The sequence below is a fragment of the Protopterus annectens genome, chromosome 2.part0 (genome assembly GCF_019279795.1).
Source record: "Protopterus annectens isolate FY-2018-M chromosome 2.part0, PAN1.0, whole genome shotgun sequence".
In the NCBI taxonomy this organism is placed as follows: Eukaryota; Metazoa; Chordata; order Ceratodontiformes; family Protopteridae; genus Protopterus; species Protopterus annectens.
In genome coordinates this window covers 627,599,318-627,620,917 of record NC_056728.1, presented here as the reverse complement: position 1 = coordinate 627,620,917, position 21,600 = coordinate 627,599,318, and the positions used below count along the sequence as shown (strand labels likewise).

Below are 21,600 nucleotides of genomic sequence, written 5' to 3'. Positions count from 1 at the left end.
GCTCCCTTGTCTGTCTTGATTGTCTTTCCTGGCTTGGACAAAGTTGGTACATTGCCACCTTTGCAAAATATTGATTACCCAGACCAGTGGGTACTAACCATTTTTGAAAAGGCTACAAATTACAGTTCCAGAGTGCAGGAGCATTCTTTCCATTCCTAAGTTATTATTCAGACTTTATCCTTGTAGTTTTAAAAGAAATTATACAGTTTGGGGCCATGTAGATGGCCCCAGATGGAGATTAATGATAAAGGTTCTCTTCAAGGCTCTGCCTAGTTCAAAGAAAAAAGACCCATAGAAATTCATTTTAAATCCAGCCAGTCTAACCAGGTTTCTCACAATACCAAAATTCAGAATATTAACTCTCCAAAGCTTATTGCCATGTATTCAGTTTTTAGCCTGTTACGGTTACTGGACTTAAAGGATGCCTGCCTTCGTATTCCCATTGGCAAAGGTTACAGAAAAATCCTCAGATTTATTGCAAGAGGAAAGTATTTCCAGGTCATATCCTTGCCCTTTGGTTTGTCTATTGTATCCAGAGTCTTTACAAAATGCATGTCTTTAGTAATTGCCTGCTGCAGGACTGATTACATCCATGTTTACCCCACATAGGTGATTGCCTCATCCTAGTGGAGTCACTACAAGGGATTTTCAAGGCTTTGGAGTTTTCTCTGAATTGCTTCGGAAATCTGAATCTCACAAGTAGCAGAGGCAAATCAAGCCCCTAACATCCTCAGAGAGCCTGATTGTCTTCTAATTGGGGACCCATCTGGACTTAGCCCTCTATAGAGACTTCCTGCTTACATGAAGGAGTAGCTCATGTGAAGCTGTACTTCCAACTTTTTGCAGCCAAAGGAAATTTCAGCCAAGTCATTCCTCAGACTGTTGGGTGATATGGCACTGGCATTCTAATTCCACTTGCCTGCCTACACGAGAAAGATTCAGTGGTAATTGAGGAGCAGATGGTGTCACTGCTTATTAGTTAGAAATCCCTATGTCACTGCTGCTTCTTATCAGAAAGCAGAAAGGAGATCCAATAGTGGATGGAACAATGCAGTCAGAACCAGGGGGGTGCCATTTAGTGCCTTCCCAGCCCATGATAACTCTCATCACAGATTCCTTGCACCTAACCTGGGGGGCTCATTTGGAAGCTCTTCAATTTGCAGGAACATGGAAAGGCAAGAAAAGGAGAAAACATGAACATAAGAGATGAAGCCAGTCATTCTAGCCTGGAGGGCTTTTATTCCTACCTTAAAGGACTGGGTTCTCCAGGTAATAAAAGACAACACCACAGTTGTGTGGTATATAGATAAGCAAGGCAGAACTTGTTCATACCCATTGTGCAGACTGGTGTTGCAAGCCTGAAAAGTAACCCAGGAGGCTGGCACAACACTAATTGCAGTCTATGTTTGCTGTCAACAAAATGTTTTAGCAGACAGGCTAAGAAGATCTCTTGCAGACATCCTCGGATGGATGTTAAACGGGGATGTCTTTTTATAGCTTACCGGGATGTGTGGTATGCCAGGAACAGACTTGCTTCTCATCTGAATAGGCATCTGAGACAGTTGTGCTACATGACAACAAATCTGTAAACCTGGAAGAAAGATGCCTTAACCCTGGACAGGACTGTTTTTTCATATTCTGTGTGCTTTTCTTCCAATATCCTTGATCTTTTGAGTGCTAATCAAATTAAAGGAGATAAAAAAAAATAGAACCCTTTTGGTCAAGACAGCACTGGTTCCAGCTGCTGAACAGTCTGGCAAGAGGAAAGTGAAAACGGTTGCCTCAACATGCAGACCTCCTTACTTGAAACAGAGCCCTCCTTGCACCCAAATGTAGCCACTCTAAGGCTGACAGCTTGAATGAGTTCTAATTCTAGGTTGGCATGTGTAGTTTGAGGGGCACTAGGAATACAAACATAAAAAAACCCTGCCTAGCTCAATGAAAAAGATTTTTCCCTTGTTGCTCATCCGCGAATCTTGACCCAAACAAGGGAAACGTCTGCAGCTCTGTATGACCTGAATGATGTTTACAAAATTGGGTTAGATTATAGCTTTGGCAAAAGGCATGCTAAACCAATTCAGCCTGTCTTTCCATGGCTCTTAACTTGTACTCCAGGCCTTCTAAACAGTTTCTGAAAGCAGTTTTCTGTCCTAAACTTCCAGGAAATGAGATTGTTGTGTCAAAAGATATTAACTGTGTACTAGAAAAATTGCCACTGGCTCCATTTGAACCAAATGCTTCAACTACCGTCTATTTTTGGTGTCTCTTACCTCTACTGGAAGCAGTTTTGAACTCCAAGCCTTAATGTGCAAAGAACCTTACTTAGTCTTTCACCCAGGTGGGGTGTTCATTCGTTCTAACCTTCCTTCATGCTAAGGTGGTTTTAGAGCTGTCCCATTAACCAAGGTATTCATTTACCAACTTTTTTTCCACTTACCCCAGAACAGAAGATAAAGAACCATTTATTACATTACTGTGCACAAGTAGCTGAGATTTTAATTACACATGACCAACAGATTTGGAAAGTCTTATCAGCTTTGTGTCTTATACAATATGGAAAGTGGAAGGCATTAGATAAATGGACCCTTTTCCACTTGGTTTGCAAAGTGCTTATACTTGTGGTGTTCAGTTCATGGTTAAGCTGTTACCAAGCATATCAAGGCCCAGTCCCCTAGAACTGCTGCATCCACCAGACGTTTCCTCAGGGGAGTTGCCACACAGGCCTTAGTTGAAGTAACAACCTGGATTTCTGTTCAGGCCTTGTCTAAACAATAGTTTACATGTAGCTGCCAAGGCTGGTGCATGTTCTGCTTCTGCTTGCTTATAAAGTGTTAGCTCCTAATTCTTTTTCTCCATCTCTTAACTCACTGCTTTGGGAAACTTCCCAAATGTGAGGAGTGCAACAGTGAATACTGTAACAGTAAAACTGTGTTATGAAATTGCCATAAATGTAAATTTTTAAGCAGATTTGCAGTTACATTCTGGCCATACTTTCTTTCCTGGCCTATTAGTCTTTCTCGTATGATTTGGTGTGATACTATAATCCTTTTTGTTACACCTATCCACTCATTTTCTACTGTCTCCCCTCTTGTGTCTGCATGTACTCTTTGGAGAGGGTGATTAGTGACCTCTGGGATGGTCCGGGGCACACAAGGCTGTTCCATCTGATCCACTGGGGCTTTGGCACAAAGATCCTGTTCCTGGCTGTTGCTGGGGCAAGAAGCATATTGCATGTCATCAGCTGTTGCACTTCTTACAGCACTGAAGTCCTTGTGACATAGTGGTAGGGCTTTGGCTAAAGCCTTGGGGGTGATAGTCAAGCTCTGGCAGTTTGACTGGCCAGTCAGGCTACCTGCAGGCAGGCATTCCAAATGTGAGGATTATACCAGTGAATCTAGACTAACATCTCCATTTATGATAAATTCCTAAAACACCTGTTCTTTCTTTTATTGTGTTTAGTTGGCTTGTTTAAACTTATTTTTTATACAACGTAGAAGCACAACCCATATTTAATGCTAAATATTTCATTTGTGCACATTATCTCTGAAGCCAAAGGATAAAAGGTCTTCATTAGATGAACTTAATTTGAAGAAGCCTACTTTATTTGGGGGAGTGGTCAGAGAGCCTGCTGCACGACTGATGAAAGTTGACCAGGGACAGAGAATATTTTTATATGTTTTATACAGATGCCAGCTGGAAAAAGAATCAACAGTTCGTATGATGAATTGCTGTACTTTCTAAAGACACACTTAAAGTATCTTATTCATCCATACCTTTTTCAGTAACTGGTATTTCATAGATTGTTATTAGCTAATTACCTGGGGGCCCTAAGTCTAGCCAAGTTTTTCTGAAAGACTAATGACATCCTGTACCCAAGTAGGGCATTGAGGGTCAGGCATTTATAAGCTACCTCTGTCTCTGAGACATGGGTGCCAGGCCAGGTGTAAATTTCCTATTTTGCATCCACTGGACTAGGTTGCTGTTAAATGAAGTAATGCACAAACTCAGCTTCACATAGATGGGAAACCTGACCCATACAAGGGTCAGTCTCTGCGACACGTAAACAGAACATACTGGAGAGACATTTAAGTGACAGACAAAATTCAGGTCCTTAGACCTTGTATTTCTAATACTGTTTGACTTAAGAATATGCAGGTGATCCTTAAATATGGGATTTGCAGATGTAATTTAAGCCAGGCATAGGTTACCCCTCAGCAATCTGTAGGATACTGAATAGCGGGAAAGGGCTTTAAGGCACTGTGAGTAAGGCAGGTGTGTTGTGCCTTGTATCCTTATTTTAAGGAACCTCTGAGGTCACTCTGTTTGCTGTATATACCTGATTAGGTACATACCGAAGGGAGCATTGCACTCTGATCTGATAAGGGCAGAGTACAGTGGGATAATGACCTCTTTGGATCTAGATGCCATGCCCTTACTTAAGTAGTGCAACAGAAAAGGATTTCTTCACCAATATGGCCACGTGGTGGTTGAAGGTAAGGCTATTGTCTACCCAAATTCCTGACCATTGGGCTGACTTACTGGGGCGTATTTTTAACATAATAATTAGGATGGTTGACTTCCCAAAGGGTACACTTATGAATTTCTTAACATTGCGTGTAAGACAGTGTATTTCGTTCCATAATTCTGTAGCTGATTCAAAGGAATTTATGAAGATAAACTGTTTTCTTTGTCTATTAGCAGGACTAATTTGCAGTATGTTAGCCACTGTGTTTCGTGATCCATTACTAGTTTAACTATAGAATTTAATTGACAAGTGGCTTGCCTTTTATGTTAATTTAAGGTATATTGTTTATTAATTGAATTTAAGAAGTGTGGCAATACAAAATGAGATCTAAAACTTACTAAAGTACTTTTTTCTTTTCGAAGCCAAGAACATAGTCCTTGCAGGAGTAAAGGTAAGGATATAATCTGTATATTTAGTGCAACTACTGCCATAATGATGTAAGATATTTCATGAAGTTGATTAGTATTTTGCTTCTCTTCTTACTACAGACAAAATGCAGAAGTGACACACAAAGCAAATGGTCAGATCTGATGTTGCCCTTTTCATTTGTTCCTCTGTGATTGGATCTTGGATCCAACTCTGCCACATTTATAAGACTGTCATCCAGCTCTCAAGCTCCTCCCTCTACCCACAGTGCCCCAATCAACCTGCTATACCTTCAGATCTCATTTGCTGTCATATCGCTACAGATGTAGATCCATGTCCTAGACCTCTTTTGGGTGTTCTGTCGTACTGTAAGTCAAATATTTTGTCTCTCGTACTTCCTTTCATAGGTTGATACTAGGCTATCGGCCCTAGGACCTGCACAAGCCTAGCCATAACAATTCCTTGGCTATTTCTTCCCACAATATTTACTTCCCTGAACCCCTGTCTAGCAGGGCGACTGACGTGTGATCCCTGGGGTAAATTTCCTATCTCCCATCCAGTCGTCAAGGTTCCTTTGGAAGAGGGCCAAGGAGGCGCTCTGCTTGTCATGTATGGGCAGTCTATTTCAGAGTATGGGGAGTCTCTGGGTCAGGAACCTATCCTTCCAGCATGTTTGATTGAGATCTCTTTAAGTGTAGCATGTCCAACAGCTCTGGGTTTGACATGGCCTTGTATGTATAGCTGGAGTTTTTTTTGATCAGTCAGCATAGGGCATCTGCTTTAGGCCTGTGATTCTTTTAGTGAGGTGTTTCTGCGGCCTTTCCAGTTGTTGCAGATGTCTTGTGAGGTAGATACCAAATGGGGCATTGTACTCTATGATGGGTCTAATGAGGGATGAGTACAGTGGGACAATGACCTCCTTTTTTCTGGATGAAAAGCCCTTAGTGATGAGGTGTGCTGCATAGAAGGATTTCCTGACTGTTGTGGCGATGTGGTTATCGAAGGTGAGACCACTGTCCACCTCTGTTCCTAAGCCTGTTATCACACTTTTAGTGTTGGTGTACTGCCACCTATGTGGTAATTTATGGGTACATGTTTTTTCCCAAAGGGGATAATTATAGACTTCTTGGCATTGAGTTTGAGCCTATGGCTCTGGCACCAAGCATCTATTTCTGTAAGGCCCTTTTGTAGAATTTCCACATCATTTGTGGATTCAATAATGGCTCTCAGTTTGCAGTCATCTGTGAGCTTTGTTAGCCAGAGTCCCTTAGTGTTGGCCTGTACTTCAGAGAAGTAAATGCCAAACAAGAGTGGTCCCAGGACTGAACCCTCAGGTACTCCACTTGTCTGGAGCCAGATTTGGAGTCTGCTACTTTTACATGTGGGTTCTGTCAGTAAGCCAATTGGCAACCCATTGAGTAACGTAGGGATTTATGCCCAGCTTGGTAAGTTTATCTATGATTCCAGAGTGTGGGATGGTGTTGAAGGCATTGGCGAGGTCCAGATAGGCTGTGTGGACCACCTTAACCTCTTCCATGGCTCTGGAGACTGATTCAAAGATGTCAGTCAGGTTCAGGAGGCATGATCGGCCTTTCATGAACCCAGACTGGGTGGGGTCCAGTGTTTGAAGGTTGCCAATGTCTTTGTTTATAAGTTCCATGATAATACATTCCATGGCCTTGCAGATCAGGCTTGTCAGGCTCGTCAGACTGATGGGGTGGTATTTCCCGGTATCCAAGGTGGATCCCCCCTTGTGGAGTGGGATAACTATAGCTGTGCGCCACTCGGTGGGCACGAAGCCTGAGGTGAGGCTATGATTAAACATAACACTTAGGTGAGGTGCCAATTAATTTTGTAGTTCTTGTAGTACACAGACTGGGATGTCGTCTGGTCCCATGGAATGTTGTATTCTTAGCTTTGGAGAGTGCAGTTTTTATCTTTGTGGCCGTGATTACCGGAATTTGGTAATCTTTAGGTATTGAGTTGGGTCCTTTACTTATACACCTCCCATTACATTGTTATTGAGTTTTTGAGGTTTTTACTTTGCAGTACTGTTTTTTTCTCTGTATGTTCTACCTGTCAATACCATTATTGGTACTTTTTCCTACCCTTTTCTTCCTCTCTTCAACCTTCGAGATGAATTTTCTTTAACTACCATTGTTGGTAGGTTAAAAAAAAAAAAAACAACAAAAAAATAACTTTCCTTTCCCTTTTTACGTACTAATTGCTTTTGCCTCTTTAGACTAACACCAGTGTAGTATTATGACCGAGAAACCAATGGATTTCAAAAAATGCACTTCCTGTGAATATAAGATCCCTAACTCTGATACCCAGAGGGAGTGTGTGTCTGCTGCCTCTGAGCTACTCATCTCAACACTGACTGCTACATTTGGACAGTCTTTAATCTCAGGGCCCTTAGCAGTCATTGAAATAAGTTTGTTTTAAAGGGATTGCTGCCACCTTCTTCCTCTGCACTAGGGGCTCAAACCCCCACAAAATCATCCAAAGCCTCTTCAGAGGTGAAAAATTCACATGAGCAGTCTCCAAAGACTACTCCATCTTCGGAGCCTGCACAAAAGATTCAAAAGAAATCAGATCTGACCTCCTCAGATCTGAAACAGAAACAGTTAAAACCCACATCCTGTGATCCGACAACTGTTCATACGAAGTCTTCAGGAACCTGGTCGTCCATACTTACTGTAGAGCCTGTTTCTCCTTGACTCCATTTCCTCTTCTTTCAGGGGACACTGAGGTGAGATCCTCGGTCCCAGTCCACCACTTCTTCCATTAGTTCCTACAGGAGCCTTTCAGAAACTGAAGTGGATAATATGATGAAGTTCCTCTGAGTTAAGATTTAGATGGGGTTATCCCATCTCCATCGGCTCTGTGAGCCTCCCTTCTCTGATCTGACCCATGGTTTCGGAACCTTTGAATCCGAGAGACCAAGAGTGTCAACATTTGATCTGAATACAGCTAGATTTTCAACTCTGACCATTTCCCTGACTTGTTTGGCTCCAATTCCTTTGGACCAGGACAAGTCTCGTAGCTGAAACACCATTGCAAAGTCTGGGGGACTAGGTTCCACTCGGATGTTGTTGGATCCATCCCTGCCACTTGGAGCTTCTGCATTGTACAGCTCTGGTTCAATTCCCCCTTTGAGGCACGTGTCTGGGTAGGGTCGAGGCATGGTAGCCTTGGCAGTTTTGGCTCCAGTGCAACCAGCTGTAGTGTCTCCTGGTCCTTCTCCTTCAAGGTAGTGGAGATAGTTTTCCTTCATCCGAAAGATTCGACTACTCTCTCATCTTTGGATCTTACCACCATACGCCCTTCAGGTCCGAGCTCTGATCCTTTCAGGTGTGCTCCACAGGGACAGCCGGCCCCATCTAGAGTCCAGACAGTCCCAACCGAGGACTTTCCCCTTTCTTTGGATACCTCTCCAGATCATCTCACTGAGGAGGTTCTCTGAAAGAGAACATGTAAGAGGATACACATAGACTCCCCCCATGGAGTCTCTCACTGAAGACACTGACTTCAGTGCAGGGGTTCCCCAGATGTCCACTGGATGCATCTCCTTCGGAGACATCTTAGAGATTCTCAGGCAAAAGGGTGGATGATCCTCAGATACCCACTTTCAAGAGGAGTCGCTCTTTTTGGAAGCTTTTGGGTCTGGACCCATCTGCACCTTGGGTGATTCCCCTGGCAGATGAGCTTATAGATCTAGTTTCCCGATGGATGTAGAAGGAACTGGATACTGTGGAAACCATTTCCTGTTAAATTTCTTGTACCAACTAAAGACAGGCCACACTGGAGCAAGATTTGACATGTGCATTTCTGCTTCAGCAACCGTTGCCTTACCATCTCTGAATTATTTGGCACATTTCACAAGATTACAGTGGAATTTGAGTAAGGAATTTTCCAAATCCCCCTGAGTCTGTGCTCATGGCGGACTAGAAGTCTTCTTCACAACTAGCCACTCTCCTATCTATCTCTAATCTGTTCATGAGAGTAATTTTCCATGCTGTGGAGGGGACCTCATGGGCGGGTGGTTCAGGCATTGCTATTAGGAGACGTGCCTGGATGTGCATATGTGACTTTGCTGAGCTTTTCAAGTCTTCTTTCATCAATGCTGCTTTTGATAGGACATCTTTATTTAGCCCTACTGTAAAGGAAACACTTTCTCTGATTGAACATGATGGAAAGACCCTGTCTGCCATAAGGATATGCTTTTCTACCCCTCAGCAGTCCTTTTCTAGGAATCAAAGAGGAGTAAAAAAAATGGTTTTGGACATCTCAGGGTTCTTTCCAGGATTCATGTGGGGGTAACTACCTCCGGGACAGAGGGGGGAGTTCAAATGGAAGATGCTTTCCTTGAGGCAGAAGATGTGCACAAACCGGGAATGTTCTTCATTCCACATTGCTGCAGTCCTAACTATTGGGTAGTCCGCTGTCCAGTCGGCCCGAATACCAAAGTATATGGCTGACGTCGGTCAGGGCGCATTAGACTGACGTCAGTACGTCAGGGTACTAATGCGCATGACCGACGTCATATCCTCAGTCTTTTTTGCCGCATGGTCCGATGCAGAAGCAATTTTGCGAGTGCAGGTTGGCGTTCTGAAAATTTCTGAAGCCAGAGTTTCAGACCGAATCAAAGTTGGCTAAGTACCCCGTTGGGGAATATTTTGGTTTTTTCTTGCCTCAGTATTTAACCGGATGTCAGAAAAAGTGAATAACTGTATTTCTTGTGGGAAACAGATACCTCATAGGGATTACCATACTTTGTGTATACCTTGTTTAGGGCCTGAGCACGACGTTGTTGGATGCCGTTCTTGTGCTAGATTTAACAAACGCACCATTAAGAGAAGGTTAGACTGTGCCAGGTTAGTGTTTGGGAAGCGTTGTAACTATAAAATGCTGTCGGATGTTCCGACACCGGCTTCGGCTAAAAAACGCAAGGACAAAACAGCAAAGCCTAGAGGGGAAGAACCGACAGTCCCAGACGTCGGTTCTTTAGGGGCTCAGTGGAGCCGGAGGTTTTGCCAGGTGTTTCTTTAGAGTCTCAGGGAGAGACTTTACTGTTACAGGATGTTTCCTCTCAGGAAGTAGGCCAGGCTGAGGGGGCTTCTCAGGTGGCTGTTCTTCCCTCACTTCCTAAGGTGGTTAGGGCCTCCCCTTCTGTTTCCAAGGCTTCCTTAAGGGGCAGACCAAGTTTTGCTTCAGTGGGGTTTCTCCTACTGCTTCAGGGTCTTTGCCTAAGAAACATATGCTTAAAATGGCAGAGGATTTGATTACTATGATAAGGGTTCTATGCCCCTCCTGATAAGAGGCCTAGGGTGGAACCTGAGCTTGAGAGTTTTGAGCAATGCTCGAGGCTTCTGAGTCTTCGGCTGAAGACTTGCAGGAGTTCCTCCTTATTCTGATTCTGATGTGGATGATTCTACTCCGTCAGCTTCTCCTCCTGAGGATTTTTCATTTTCAGAGACTTTGCATTCCATGAGGGAGCATTTTAAATGGGAAGGCCAAGATTTCTCTGATTCCAGGAAAAGGCTTAGGGAGTTCTTGTTTTTACCCCAGCATAGGCCTTTAGCTATACCTCCTGTTTTGAATGTGGTGGAAGATGTTTTTGCAGAGGCTTCCCTGAATCCTGATTCTTTGCCTCCTGCCCCTGTTAAACCGGATAGATATTATAGGGTGCCTGAAGCTCATAAGTATCTTTTTAAGAGTCCTAGGGCAGACCCGGAAACTGTCTCTCAGGGGCCTAAAGGTGTAAAGGCCTCAGTTGTTAAAAATCCTGTCCCTCCTGATAGAGGCAAGGGCTTTGGATAGATGGGGAAAGAAAGTGTATACTTCTTCCACTTTAGCCATGAGGCGTTGAATTGCCAGTTCCACATGTTAAAATATCAGAATTATCTTCTTTCACAGTTGAAATCTAAGGTGGATGCTCTAGCGGAAGGTATTGACTGTAAAGAGTTGCAGGATTTAGTTCATGTGTCTGAACAGGTGGGTAAACATTCCTTGCAATGTGGTTTTGATGCTGTACAGGCCTCCTCCAGGGTGGCTGCCACTGGTTCTGTTCTTCCTAGGCACGCCTGGTTGAGAGATCAGAATTTAGCTGAGCATGTTAAGACAAGAATTTTGGATGCTCCTTTGCAATCTGATGTGTTGTTTGGTTCACCTGTGGAAGCAGTTTTGAAGAAAATGGAGGACAAGGCTAAATCTATGCAAACTGTTAAAGATTTTTTGCAGGTACAGCCTCCGAAGTTTAGTAGAAATTGGCCTGCTAAGGGTTGGACTTATCCTGCTTATGATTCCTAGTCTAGGGGTAGGTCTAGACGTGGTAGGGGCAGAGCTCAGGGTTCCTTTAGGCCTAGGACAGGGAGTTCACCTGCTCAGACTTCTGGTGAGGGCAGGGGTCAGTCCTTGCGTAAGCAGACCCAATGACCTGCCTTTTCAGCTGCCAGTTCATTCTCGCCTGGCAGCACCGTTGGGAGGAAGGCTGTCTCTTTTCAAAGAAAATTGGGATTTAATTACCCAAGACAGATGGGTTCTGGATATCATTCACCACGGTTACAGGTTTTATTTCCATACCTTGCCTCCTTTCAAAGGCATGCCAGACATTCCTCCTCTACAAAGACAAGAGGCGCACAAGCAAATTTCTCTGTTACTCCAAATAGGGGCCATTCAGCCAGTTCCTGTGCCAGAAAGGGGCCTAGGATTTTATTCTCGCCTGTTCCTAGTACCAAAGAAGGGGAACACGTGGAGACCAATTTTGGATTTATCTATCCTCAACACTTATCTGGACATTCCCAAGTTCAAAATGTTGACGTTACAACAGCTTTTACCTTTACTGGGCAAAGATCACTGGATGGTAACTTTAGATCTCAAGGAAGCTTACCTTCATGTGCCTATAAGATTAAGTTGCAGAAAGTATCTGCGTTTCGAGCTGGAAGTTCTCATTATCAGTTCTCTGCATTGCCCTTTGGCTTATCTACTGCCCAGAGTATTCACGAAGGTTCTGGCTCCAGTGATAGCTTACTTCAGGCTAAAAGGGATTCAAATCTACCCTTACTTGGACGATTGCCTGATTCTGGCTCAAGAAAAGGAAGACCTTCTACAGCATCTGGAATATGTCATAGCAGTGCTAAGATGCCTAGGGTATTCTGTGAACGAAATAAAGTCTAGTCTAGTACCCTCTCAAGACATGTGCTTTCTGGGTGTGAGACTGAATACAGCAGCCCAGATGGCCTTTTTAACCCCGGACAAACAAAAGAATCTTTCCACTTACTTCCATCAACTATCTCTTCAGTCCGGGCTGACTGCAAGGACAGTCCTTCAAGCCTTAAGGTTCATGGCATCTTGTATTCTGGTGCTTCCCAATGCCAAACTGCATATGAGGAAGCTACAATGGTATCTCAAAAATGTATGGACACAGCACTGCCAGGATTTGGACACTGTCATTCAAATAATACCTTGCATTCAAAAGGAATTTTTGTGGTGGGCTCAGGAATGTCACCTAAACAAGGGACTCTCTGTGACCCGGCCAGAGGCGAGTCAGATTCTAACGACAGATGCCTCAGACATTGCTTGGGAGCTCATCTAAATGGAAAGTGGATACAAGACAAGTGGCCTGCCAGACTACAGCATCTACATATCAACATGAAAGAGATGTTAGCAGTCCAGTTTGCATTAATGGCTTTCAAGGAGTTACTTCTTCCAGGGCAGGTGTTGATTCTAACAGACAACACAACTGTCATGTGGTACATCAACAAACAAGGGGAACACATTCTTACCCATTGTGCAGGCAAGCAATGATTTTATGGGAGACTGTGCTCAGCTTGCAACTAACTCTTCAGGCAAGGTTTCTGCCGGGAGCACAGAACTCCTTAGCAGATGTGTTAAGCAGACAAATCATGGATCCCCACGAGTGGAAACTGGATCTTCATGTATTTCGAAAATTGACAGTGTCATGGGGAACTCCAGACATAGATCTGTTCGCTTCTCCACTAAACCACCAGCTGCCAAAGTTTTGCACAAAGAAGTTTCATCACACAGCTTGGAAAGTGGACGCTCTTTCTTTCAGTTGGAAAAATCTTCATGTGTATGCGTTTCCACCTCTGCCTCTTCTTCCAAAAGTGCTTCTAAAGGTCAGACAAGACAAGCCAAGGATGATTTTAATAGCTCCAGATTGGCCTCGGCAGCACTGGTACCCATTACTGAGGAGTCTGGTAAAGAAGCCTCCATGGCCTTTACCCTTGATTCCACACCTGTTGTCTCAGAGAGAAGGTCACCTGCTCAATGTCAAACTTCACTCTCTTCATCCAACAGCCTGGCATATTCTGTTTTGAAAGGCAGCAGGTCTCAACTTCCTCAACAAGTTTTAAATGTGATTATGGAAGCCAGGAGACCTAGTACAAGAAAAGTGTACGCAGAGAAATGGAAGAGATTTTTATTTTGGAGTGCAGCAAACAATTTGGAGATTTCGGAGCCAAATTTGAGTGTGGCTCTTCAATATCTTACTGAGTTATTGGACAAAGGTTTGTCTTTCTCTTCCATTAAGATTCATGCTGCAGCAATTTCAGCTCACTATGATTGTGACCCACCATTGTTTTCACATCCTTTGTTCAAGCAATTTCTTAGAGGGGCAAAGAATATAAGACCCCCACGTAGAGCTCCTACTCCTGCTTGGGATCTCAATTTTGTGTTGGAGAAACTTACTCTACAACCTTTTGAGCCTGCGGCTACTGCTGAATTGAAATACTTGTCTTGGAAGACTGCTTTTTTGTTGGCCATTACTTCTGCAAGAAGGGTTTCTGAGTTGCAGGCCCTTATGGCAGTGGAACCTTTTTTGATTTTTCATAAGGATAGGGTATCTTTACGTACTAATCCTTCCTTTATGCCTAAGGTGGTTTCTAGTGTGGCTTTAAACCAAACTATTCATTTGCCTACTTTTATGCAGATCCCCAAAATAAAGGGGAAAAGATTTTGCACACTTTAGATGTACACAGGCAATTGCGTTATTATTTGAGCAGGACTAAAGATTTTAGGCAGTCTCAGCAGTTGTTTATTTCTTTTGCTTTGAGTTCTCAGGGCAAGCCTGTGTCAAAACAAACTATTTCTAGATGGATTGGGTGTTGCATTTCATTTTGTTATTCCCATCATGGCAAGGAAATTCCAGCTGGGATTAGGCCTCATTCCACTAGGGCTACTGCCACTTCAACAGCATTTCTAAGGGGTGGCAACTAAGGATATTTTGGAGGCAGCTACTTGGAGTTCAGTGCATACTTTCTCTAAGCATTATCACCTTCCTCTCTACTCTAAGTCTAGGGCTGGTTTTGCCACTGCTATTTTGCAAGGCATGTTGTCAGTTCCTGCTTCCTTATGATTTGCCAGCCTCCCTTACCTCTGCTTTGGGATTCTACCCAATAGTTAGGACTGCAGCAATGTGGAATGAAGAACATAGTACAGTTTTGTACCTACCATAAATGTAGATGTTCGAGGATCCACATTGCTGCAGTCCAATTTACCCTCCCTCCTTCCCCTCTGTGTTTAGGGGTGGTTGTGTAGGTGAGGTTATATTCTGCTATTTTTGTATATTCTGTATATATATGTATATATTTTGATGCAGGTATGTTGGGAGTGTTTGGTTTTTGGCCTTATCTTTTCAGGGTCTTCTGACATCTGGGGCAAGAAAAGACTGAGGATATGACGTCGGTCATGCGCATTAGTACCCTGACGTACTGACGTCAGTCTAATGCGCCCTGACCGACGTCAGCCATATACTTTGGTATTCGGGCCGACTGGACAGCGGACTACCCAATAGTTAGGACTGCAGCAATGTGGATCCTCGAACATCTACATTTATGGTAGGTACAAAACTGTACTTTTCCAAGTTTCCTTTTCAGATAAACCCTTCCAGTGCTTCCAAAAGGTTGTCTTAACTGCTCACCTCTGGAGGCAGCGGGAGGAGGTGTTTGTCTCTACAGCAAGATGCCTGGGCATCAGTAACTAAAGACTCTTGGGTGCTAAAAATCATATCCAGAGGTTATTCATACCATTCTTCCAGATCCTCTCAGCAAGAAGAAAGAAACTTCCTAACATGCCACCCTGTCAGAGGGAGGAAGCAGCTCAAGAAATTTGAAAGCTGACAGACAAAAATGCCATCGAGGAGGTCCCACCAGCCCAGAAAGGAAAGCTTACTCAGGGTTCTTTTAAGTGCCAAAGAAAACTGGGGACCTGAGACCAGTTTTGGATTTAAGCAAGAACAATTAGATGTGCTCCATCAATCTTCAGGATGCATAGTATCAGGTCTATATTAAATAAGCGAACTCTTAAAAAAGCGAACGCTTATTCATCGACCCTAGTTCAGCGAACGCTGAAAATGCCGAACACTTGGAACAGCGATTTTCTTCCCAGGGAAAAAAATCGCCGTTCCACAAAAAGAAATCTTAAAACAGTATTTAATGTGGGGAGGCTTCACCCCCCTCCCCCCACTTAAATATACCAACTCCGAGATCGCACCACAGTGGAGGAAACTGCGAACTCCCGAAACCGGCCCAGCGATTTTTTTCCCCTGAGAAAAAATTCGCTGCTTTGGGTGTTTGGGATTTTCAGCGTTCGCTGAAGTAGGTTTGATGAATCAGCTTTCTCTTTTTTAAGCATTCGCTGATTCAGTATTGAACCATAGTATCATATCAAGATGAGCAAATGATCCTGAAGATTTCTGTGCTTTTGACTAGGGGCCAGTCACTATCAGTTCAGAGCTCTGCCTTTTGGTCTCACTACAGCCCCCAGGGTGTTTATTAACTGTATGGCAGTGGTAGCGGTTCAGTTGAGACTACATGGATTCCAGGTGTTTCCTTACATACATGTAAGAATGTTTAGGATTAATTACTCCTAGGGTTATAAGGCAGCAAACTCGATCTGAGGAATTGCAAGTTTACTGGGACATTATTGGTAGGAGGAGGAACTCGAGAGTTGGATCTCAAGAGTCTTGTAAATGTGGCCAAGTTAGATCTGAGACCCAATCATTGAGGAAGAATGCAGCAGTAAGTGTTGCAAGGGCATTACTGGAGCACAGAATTTACTACTGTGGTACTGTGAACAAGAAACTTATTTTAATTTTTCAAATGTATGTATTTATGTATATATGTATTTTTGTTCACTGGAATAGTGGACTGATCCCAGATGGATCCAAATCAGCCCTAGGCTGGGAATTGCACTAGAAATAAGAAAAGGGCAAGTTGTGCATAGAGAAGGCTCAAGGTGTTAAAATTCATAAACATTTGAAGTGAAACCTGTGCAATCATTTAAAGTATAGATTCTGTTACTTAAGCGGTAAATTATGTGGTTAATGTCTGAAGCAGGAGCCTTCCTTTTGTAAGAGCTGTAAGTGTGCTTGTGGGAGATCATGTAAGATGCTATGGGACCTCAAGATGTCCGTGTAGAAGCTCTTCATAGGAGGTGAATTTTTGTAACAGAGGACCTTTGTTTATAGCAGCATGGAAAGACGGTCTTTCTATTGTCCATGATGTCAGACTTCTTTGAACTGCAGTCAGCTGTTGTAAGAAGGCAGAGAGATTTCACCATTTTTCATCATTCCTATTTTAAATTCCTATTTTAATGTATCATGATGTAACAGATACTCTGAAAGGATGGATATTGCAGATGAATTGCAGACTCAGTATTCAATTGAGAGAAAAGAAAATACAATTGTGCAAGTCAGCTTACCGTAGCTAGATGTTCTAATGATCACAAATGCATTAGCCTTAGCTATGTGTGTTAAATCCTGTCGAGGACATAACAGCCATCCAGCTTCAGAACTTTAGGGCACCTTCTGTGTGCCCAAACTATCATTCATCTGTAGCCCACAGGTTTGGACATCAAGCTCTTCAGAGCTTTCATGCCAGCAAAGGGTCGTAGGCTGAGCCTGGAGCGGATAAGAGAGGATAATGCTAGGAACAACAAAAAATAAGTGTCCAGACCCAGAAAACAAGGGGGGGGGGGGTGGAGGGAGCAGCTACTGTAGCAGTGATCATTTGAGCAACTACTGTTGTGGTAAGTTTACTTATGCAACTGAACTGTGTTCATTGTATTGATCACAGCTGCAGCAGCCTTAGGTATATGGGTAGATTACCCTAACTTACTACAGTAGGAGGTGGAAGGAGAAGGGACCAGGAGCCCAAGGAGAATGGTAATGCCTTGTAAATGTACGAGTAGAGGACCAAGTTACTGCTTCTAGAATTAAGCCCGTTCTAAAAAGCCATAGATGAAGCCAAGGCCCTGATAGAGTGGGCCTTGACCCTGCATGGAATAGTTTTGTTGTGGTTAGTATAACAAAAAGTAACCCGAGACAACCATTTGGAAATGGTTTATTTTGACACAGGTTGTCCCACTGATTACTGGGTGGCACAGTGTGCAGCAGTTAACGTTGTCACCTCACAGCAAGAAGTTCTCCCGTTCGTTTCTCAGCTGGAGTGCCTTCTGTCTAACCTACCTGCGTTCACGTGTGTTTCCTCTGAGGATAGTTATGCAGATCACCATGGATTACTGTCAGAAGGTGGGCCTAACCCTTATCCTCCTTGCTGTTGTCTACATCACGATGGTAACGCTCGCTATCCCTGTTAGAATGCAGCCAGGTTGCTGTCTTTAGGTATCGCTGTGATGTGCTTGATTTTTTGTTGGGGGATTTAACCTGCAGCAATTGTGTTTTTCAGCTGTACCACACTATGGTGAAGCAGTGCTGCAACCTTCTGATCTGATGATGTCCGTCTTCATTCATCCTTGACCTTTGGGTACTCTGTTCCGATCCTCGGAACTGGCTCAGCCGTTATACAGCTCATGCCAGCCAAAAACTCTCTAGCTGAAAGTCTACCCACAACACCCCTTTCCATATTATTCCAGATTCTGTTTGCCACTCTTGTTGCAAGACTCTTCAGCTTTTCCTCTCGCAGCTAAGTAAACTTCCTTTATGTTTGAAAATTTTCTCATCTCCTTTCTTTTCTGTATATTTATAGTTCTAGTATATTAGCCTCTACCTGCCTTTTCTGGTTGAGTGAATGCTCCCCCCCCCCTACCTTATGGTATTTTCTCTGCCATCATTAGTAGCCCCCTCCCTTTTCTTCTCTACCTCATCAGTCAGCTCTCTCTCTCTCTCTTACCACAATTCATATTTCTTTCTCTTTACCAATCCTTGGTATTTCTTTCTACACTAGTTGGCAGTTTTCCCTCCTTTCCTTTTTGTGTGTGCTTGTGTGAGAGTGTCCCCGCCAGTTGACTCCTATCCTTACGTTTGTCAACATGGCTGATAAACCAAAAGGCGCTACAGGATTTAAACAGTGCCAGGATTGCAGATGGAAGATGCCCAGTTTGGATGGGCACTCTTCCAATGTTTATTGTTTGGGTTCAGCTCATTTGTATAAAGAATGTTCTGTCTGCCAGGCCTTTAGTAACAGGGCCTTGGTTGAGGGTAAAAATTAATTTATATTGAAAGGCTTAGTTAAATCTTCTTTCGAGGAAGCCTTGTCCAAGACTGCTCCATCTTCATCGAAATCTGACCATGGTATGAAGAAAAGTCACTCAGTGCAGATTTCTCTTTTGACACCATTGTCCAAAAAGCATAAGCCTTCCTTCTCCACATCTACGAAACTGAAAGCTAAGGTTCTGAGACTGTTGGAACAGATGTCCTCGGCACTGGTTTCTACTACGACACCACTCTTGGCACTGGTCTCATCGGCACCGACTTCTTTAGTTTCCCAGTCGGTGCCGACCTCACCTGCTGCACTGTAGCAGACATTACCCACCCCTTCGGTGCCGAAATCAGAGATGATGTACTTACCCAGGACAAGATATTCACCTTCTGTAGATCCCTTTGTGGGGCAGTTTCCCAGTCCTTTTTTGAAAAGTCCAGAATCCCCCTCTGGATTATATGTCCACTCCTCCAAGAGTCTCACTGAAGTGGACACTGTGAGGTTGATGGATCAGCTCCTAGTGACCAAGGGTCTTTGTTTCCTCCAAGACCCCTCTCCCTTCTGGACTTGGGGCGTTTTCTTCCCCCGGACTCCAACAAATCTTCCTTCGCTAACCTTCTTAGATGGCTTAGATCTTCCTACTCCGATCTCTCCGGTTCCAGCTCCTGTGGTACAGACAGCCCCTCCACCTTCAGTGCAAGGATCTGCCCTGACTTTGGTTCCTTTGGAACTGGCAGACTCCCAGGGTAATAGCTGTACTGTCTGTTCAGAGGGTTTTGAATCGGCCCTGGCTTTTTATTTGGGGTCGTTCTTAGCAGCTGTGGGCTCTGCCTTGCCTGCAATTTCAGGTGTGACCTCTGTTCTGAGGTTGTCTTTCTCAGTTCCAGGCTCCCATCCGTCTTTGGAGAGGCCTGCCTTCCAGGTTATGGAGAGGGTTTGGCATCTGCAGACTCTCAGGTGGTTCCTTCTGTGTCGGAGTTATATTACCAGAGTCCACCTTGCCCGGAGTTGCCACCATCCTCCACGCCTGGCAGTAAGCAGCAAAGCTGCAAGCTATCCCTGTACAGGGCCCCTCTTCTTTGGAGTAATCTTCAGAGATCCCCACTGAGGAACCACCCCAAAAGATGCTGTGCAAGAGGAAGCACTTGGATATCCCAGAAGAATCTGTTTGTCTTATTAAACTGATCCCACAGCAGGCATGGAAGGCTTCTGATTCCATAGAGCCAGTTCCCCGGAGACCAGACAAACTTTTGTCAATCCCTGTAGACCATCAACATTGGGTCAAGCGCTTAGCAGTAGATGCTATAATGGTAGCAGCCACCAAAAAGGAATTCACTTATGAAAGTCCCACTGTTCATCCTCCTAACCGAGAATCTAGGATAATAGATTTGGAAAGTGGGTGTATGCTTCACTGACCTTCGACCTAAGGTCCTTGAATTTTATGGCACATTTCACTAGGCTCCAGAGGAATCTGATCTATGAGTTGTCAGATACCCTCGCAGGAGCTGTGTCTGAAGCAATAAAGTTACCTCCCAGCTAGCCACCCTGGTGTCTATTTCTAACTTGTCTATGAGGCTCAATGCACATGCAGCCAAAGCAACGACCAGGGCAGCGAGTTCAGATGTTGCCATAAGGTGTAACACTTGAATGCACTTGTGCGAGTTTGCAGAGTCATTTTAAGTATTCCTTTGTCAATGCTTACTATGGCGGATTGTCTTTGTTCGGCCTCGGAGTCAAAGAAACTCTAGCCAGGTGTGAGAAGGATGGAAAGACCCTGTCTGCAGTAGGCATTTTTTTTTCTGCCGCCCCCCCCCCCCCCCTAGAAGGGGGTAGTACCGGCTTTATCTCCATTGGATCCATGAGCCTTCCTACAATATCCCACTCTATAATGTCTCCTCCTCTGATCCGTCCCATCCACCTGTTTCATGATGGAAATTCCCCAGGGGTCTGGAGTTGGATCAGAAGTAGTTCTCTCCTTTGACTTTGAAACTATCCCTGACTAGATTTGCTCTGATTCCCTCGAATCAAACAGATCCTGGAGCCAAAGTGTTGGCATTAGATCTGTGGGGCCAGATGTTGGATTAGTCTCTGCCTCTTGGAGCCTCGGCCGTGGACAGTTGATGTCTGGTTCCATCCTTGAGGCACTGATCTAATAATGGTTGTGATCTGCCTTTGCCGGGAGCTTCTGCTCTGGTTCAGTTGGCCACAGGTTCTCCAGGTCCATCTACTTTCAAGTCCATGGAAATGACTTTTTCTCTCTCTAGAGAATCGCCTCCTCAGTCTTTGGATCCAGCCCTCCATTCCCTCATCAGCTTAGAGCTCTGAGTCAATCGGGCCTACTCCACAAGGACAGCCAGGTCCATCAAGTTTACAATCGGTTCCTGTAGAGGAACCCCCCCCCTCTTTCCTGATAACTCCCCTGAATATCCCACAGATGAGATCCATCGGAAGAGAAAGTGCAAGAGGAGGCACATAGATCCCTGTTGGAGTCTCTCTCAGAAGATACTGATTTGGTTGAAGGACAAGTAGGGTCCCCCAGATCACTAGCTGATATCTCCTTTGGAAACATTTCAGAGATTCTCAAACAAAAAGGTGGTTGATCTCCCAAAAATCCCTCACCTGAAGAATCTGTATTTTTGGAAGCTTTTGGTTCTGGCCATGTACGTCTTATGTTATTTCCCCCGCCCGCAGATGAACTCATTGACTTAGTTTCCCACTGGACTTGGAAGGAACCAGATACTGTTTAACCTATCCACAAGGGAACTGAAACATTTTTAGCCCCTCCCAAAGACAGACCCCACTAGAGCAAAGGAGTCCCAGTAGATGCTATGATGATGGTGGCAGCCACTAAGAAAGAGCTGGCAGAACAGAGCTCTTCTGTCCATCTGCCAAACAGGTAGTCTAGGGCACTAGACAGATTCTGAAAGTGAGTCTATGCCTCAGCATCCTATGCCTTGAGGTCTCTTAATTACCTGACGTACTTCACAAGGCTTCCGAAAGATTTGACCAGGAAACTTTCAAATATTCTGTCAGAATCCATGTCTGTTGACCATTTCAAAAGAACATCCTCTCAACTGGCCACTCTTTTTTTTTTTTTTTTTTTTTTTTTTTTTTGTGTCTGCGTCGAATGCTACAGTGAGGTTAATTTCTCACACAGCTGAAGGCACCTTACGAGCGGCTGGTTGAGGCATTGCCCTAAGGAGACATGCCTGGATACAACTTAGGAGACCCCTTTAAGACATCCTT

General features: G+C 44.1%; 1 protein-coding gene across 1 annotated transcript in view; it reads left to right on the top strand.

Moving 5' to 3' along the window:
* The window catches only part of UBA6 (ubiquitin like modifier activating enzyme 6), a 2,440,735-nt gene that overhangs the window by 204,459 nt on the left and 2,214,676 nt on the right, over positions 1-21,600 (top strand). The window contains exon 3 of the mRNA XM_044060993.1: positions 4,888-4,916. Coding sequence (XP_043916928.1) covers positions 4,888-4,916 — 29 coding nt within the window. The remainder of the gene's footprint in view (positions 1-4,887; positions 4,917-21,600) is intronic.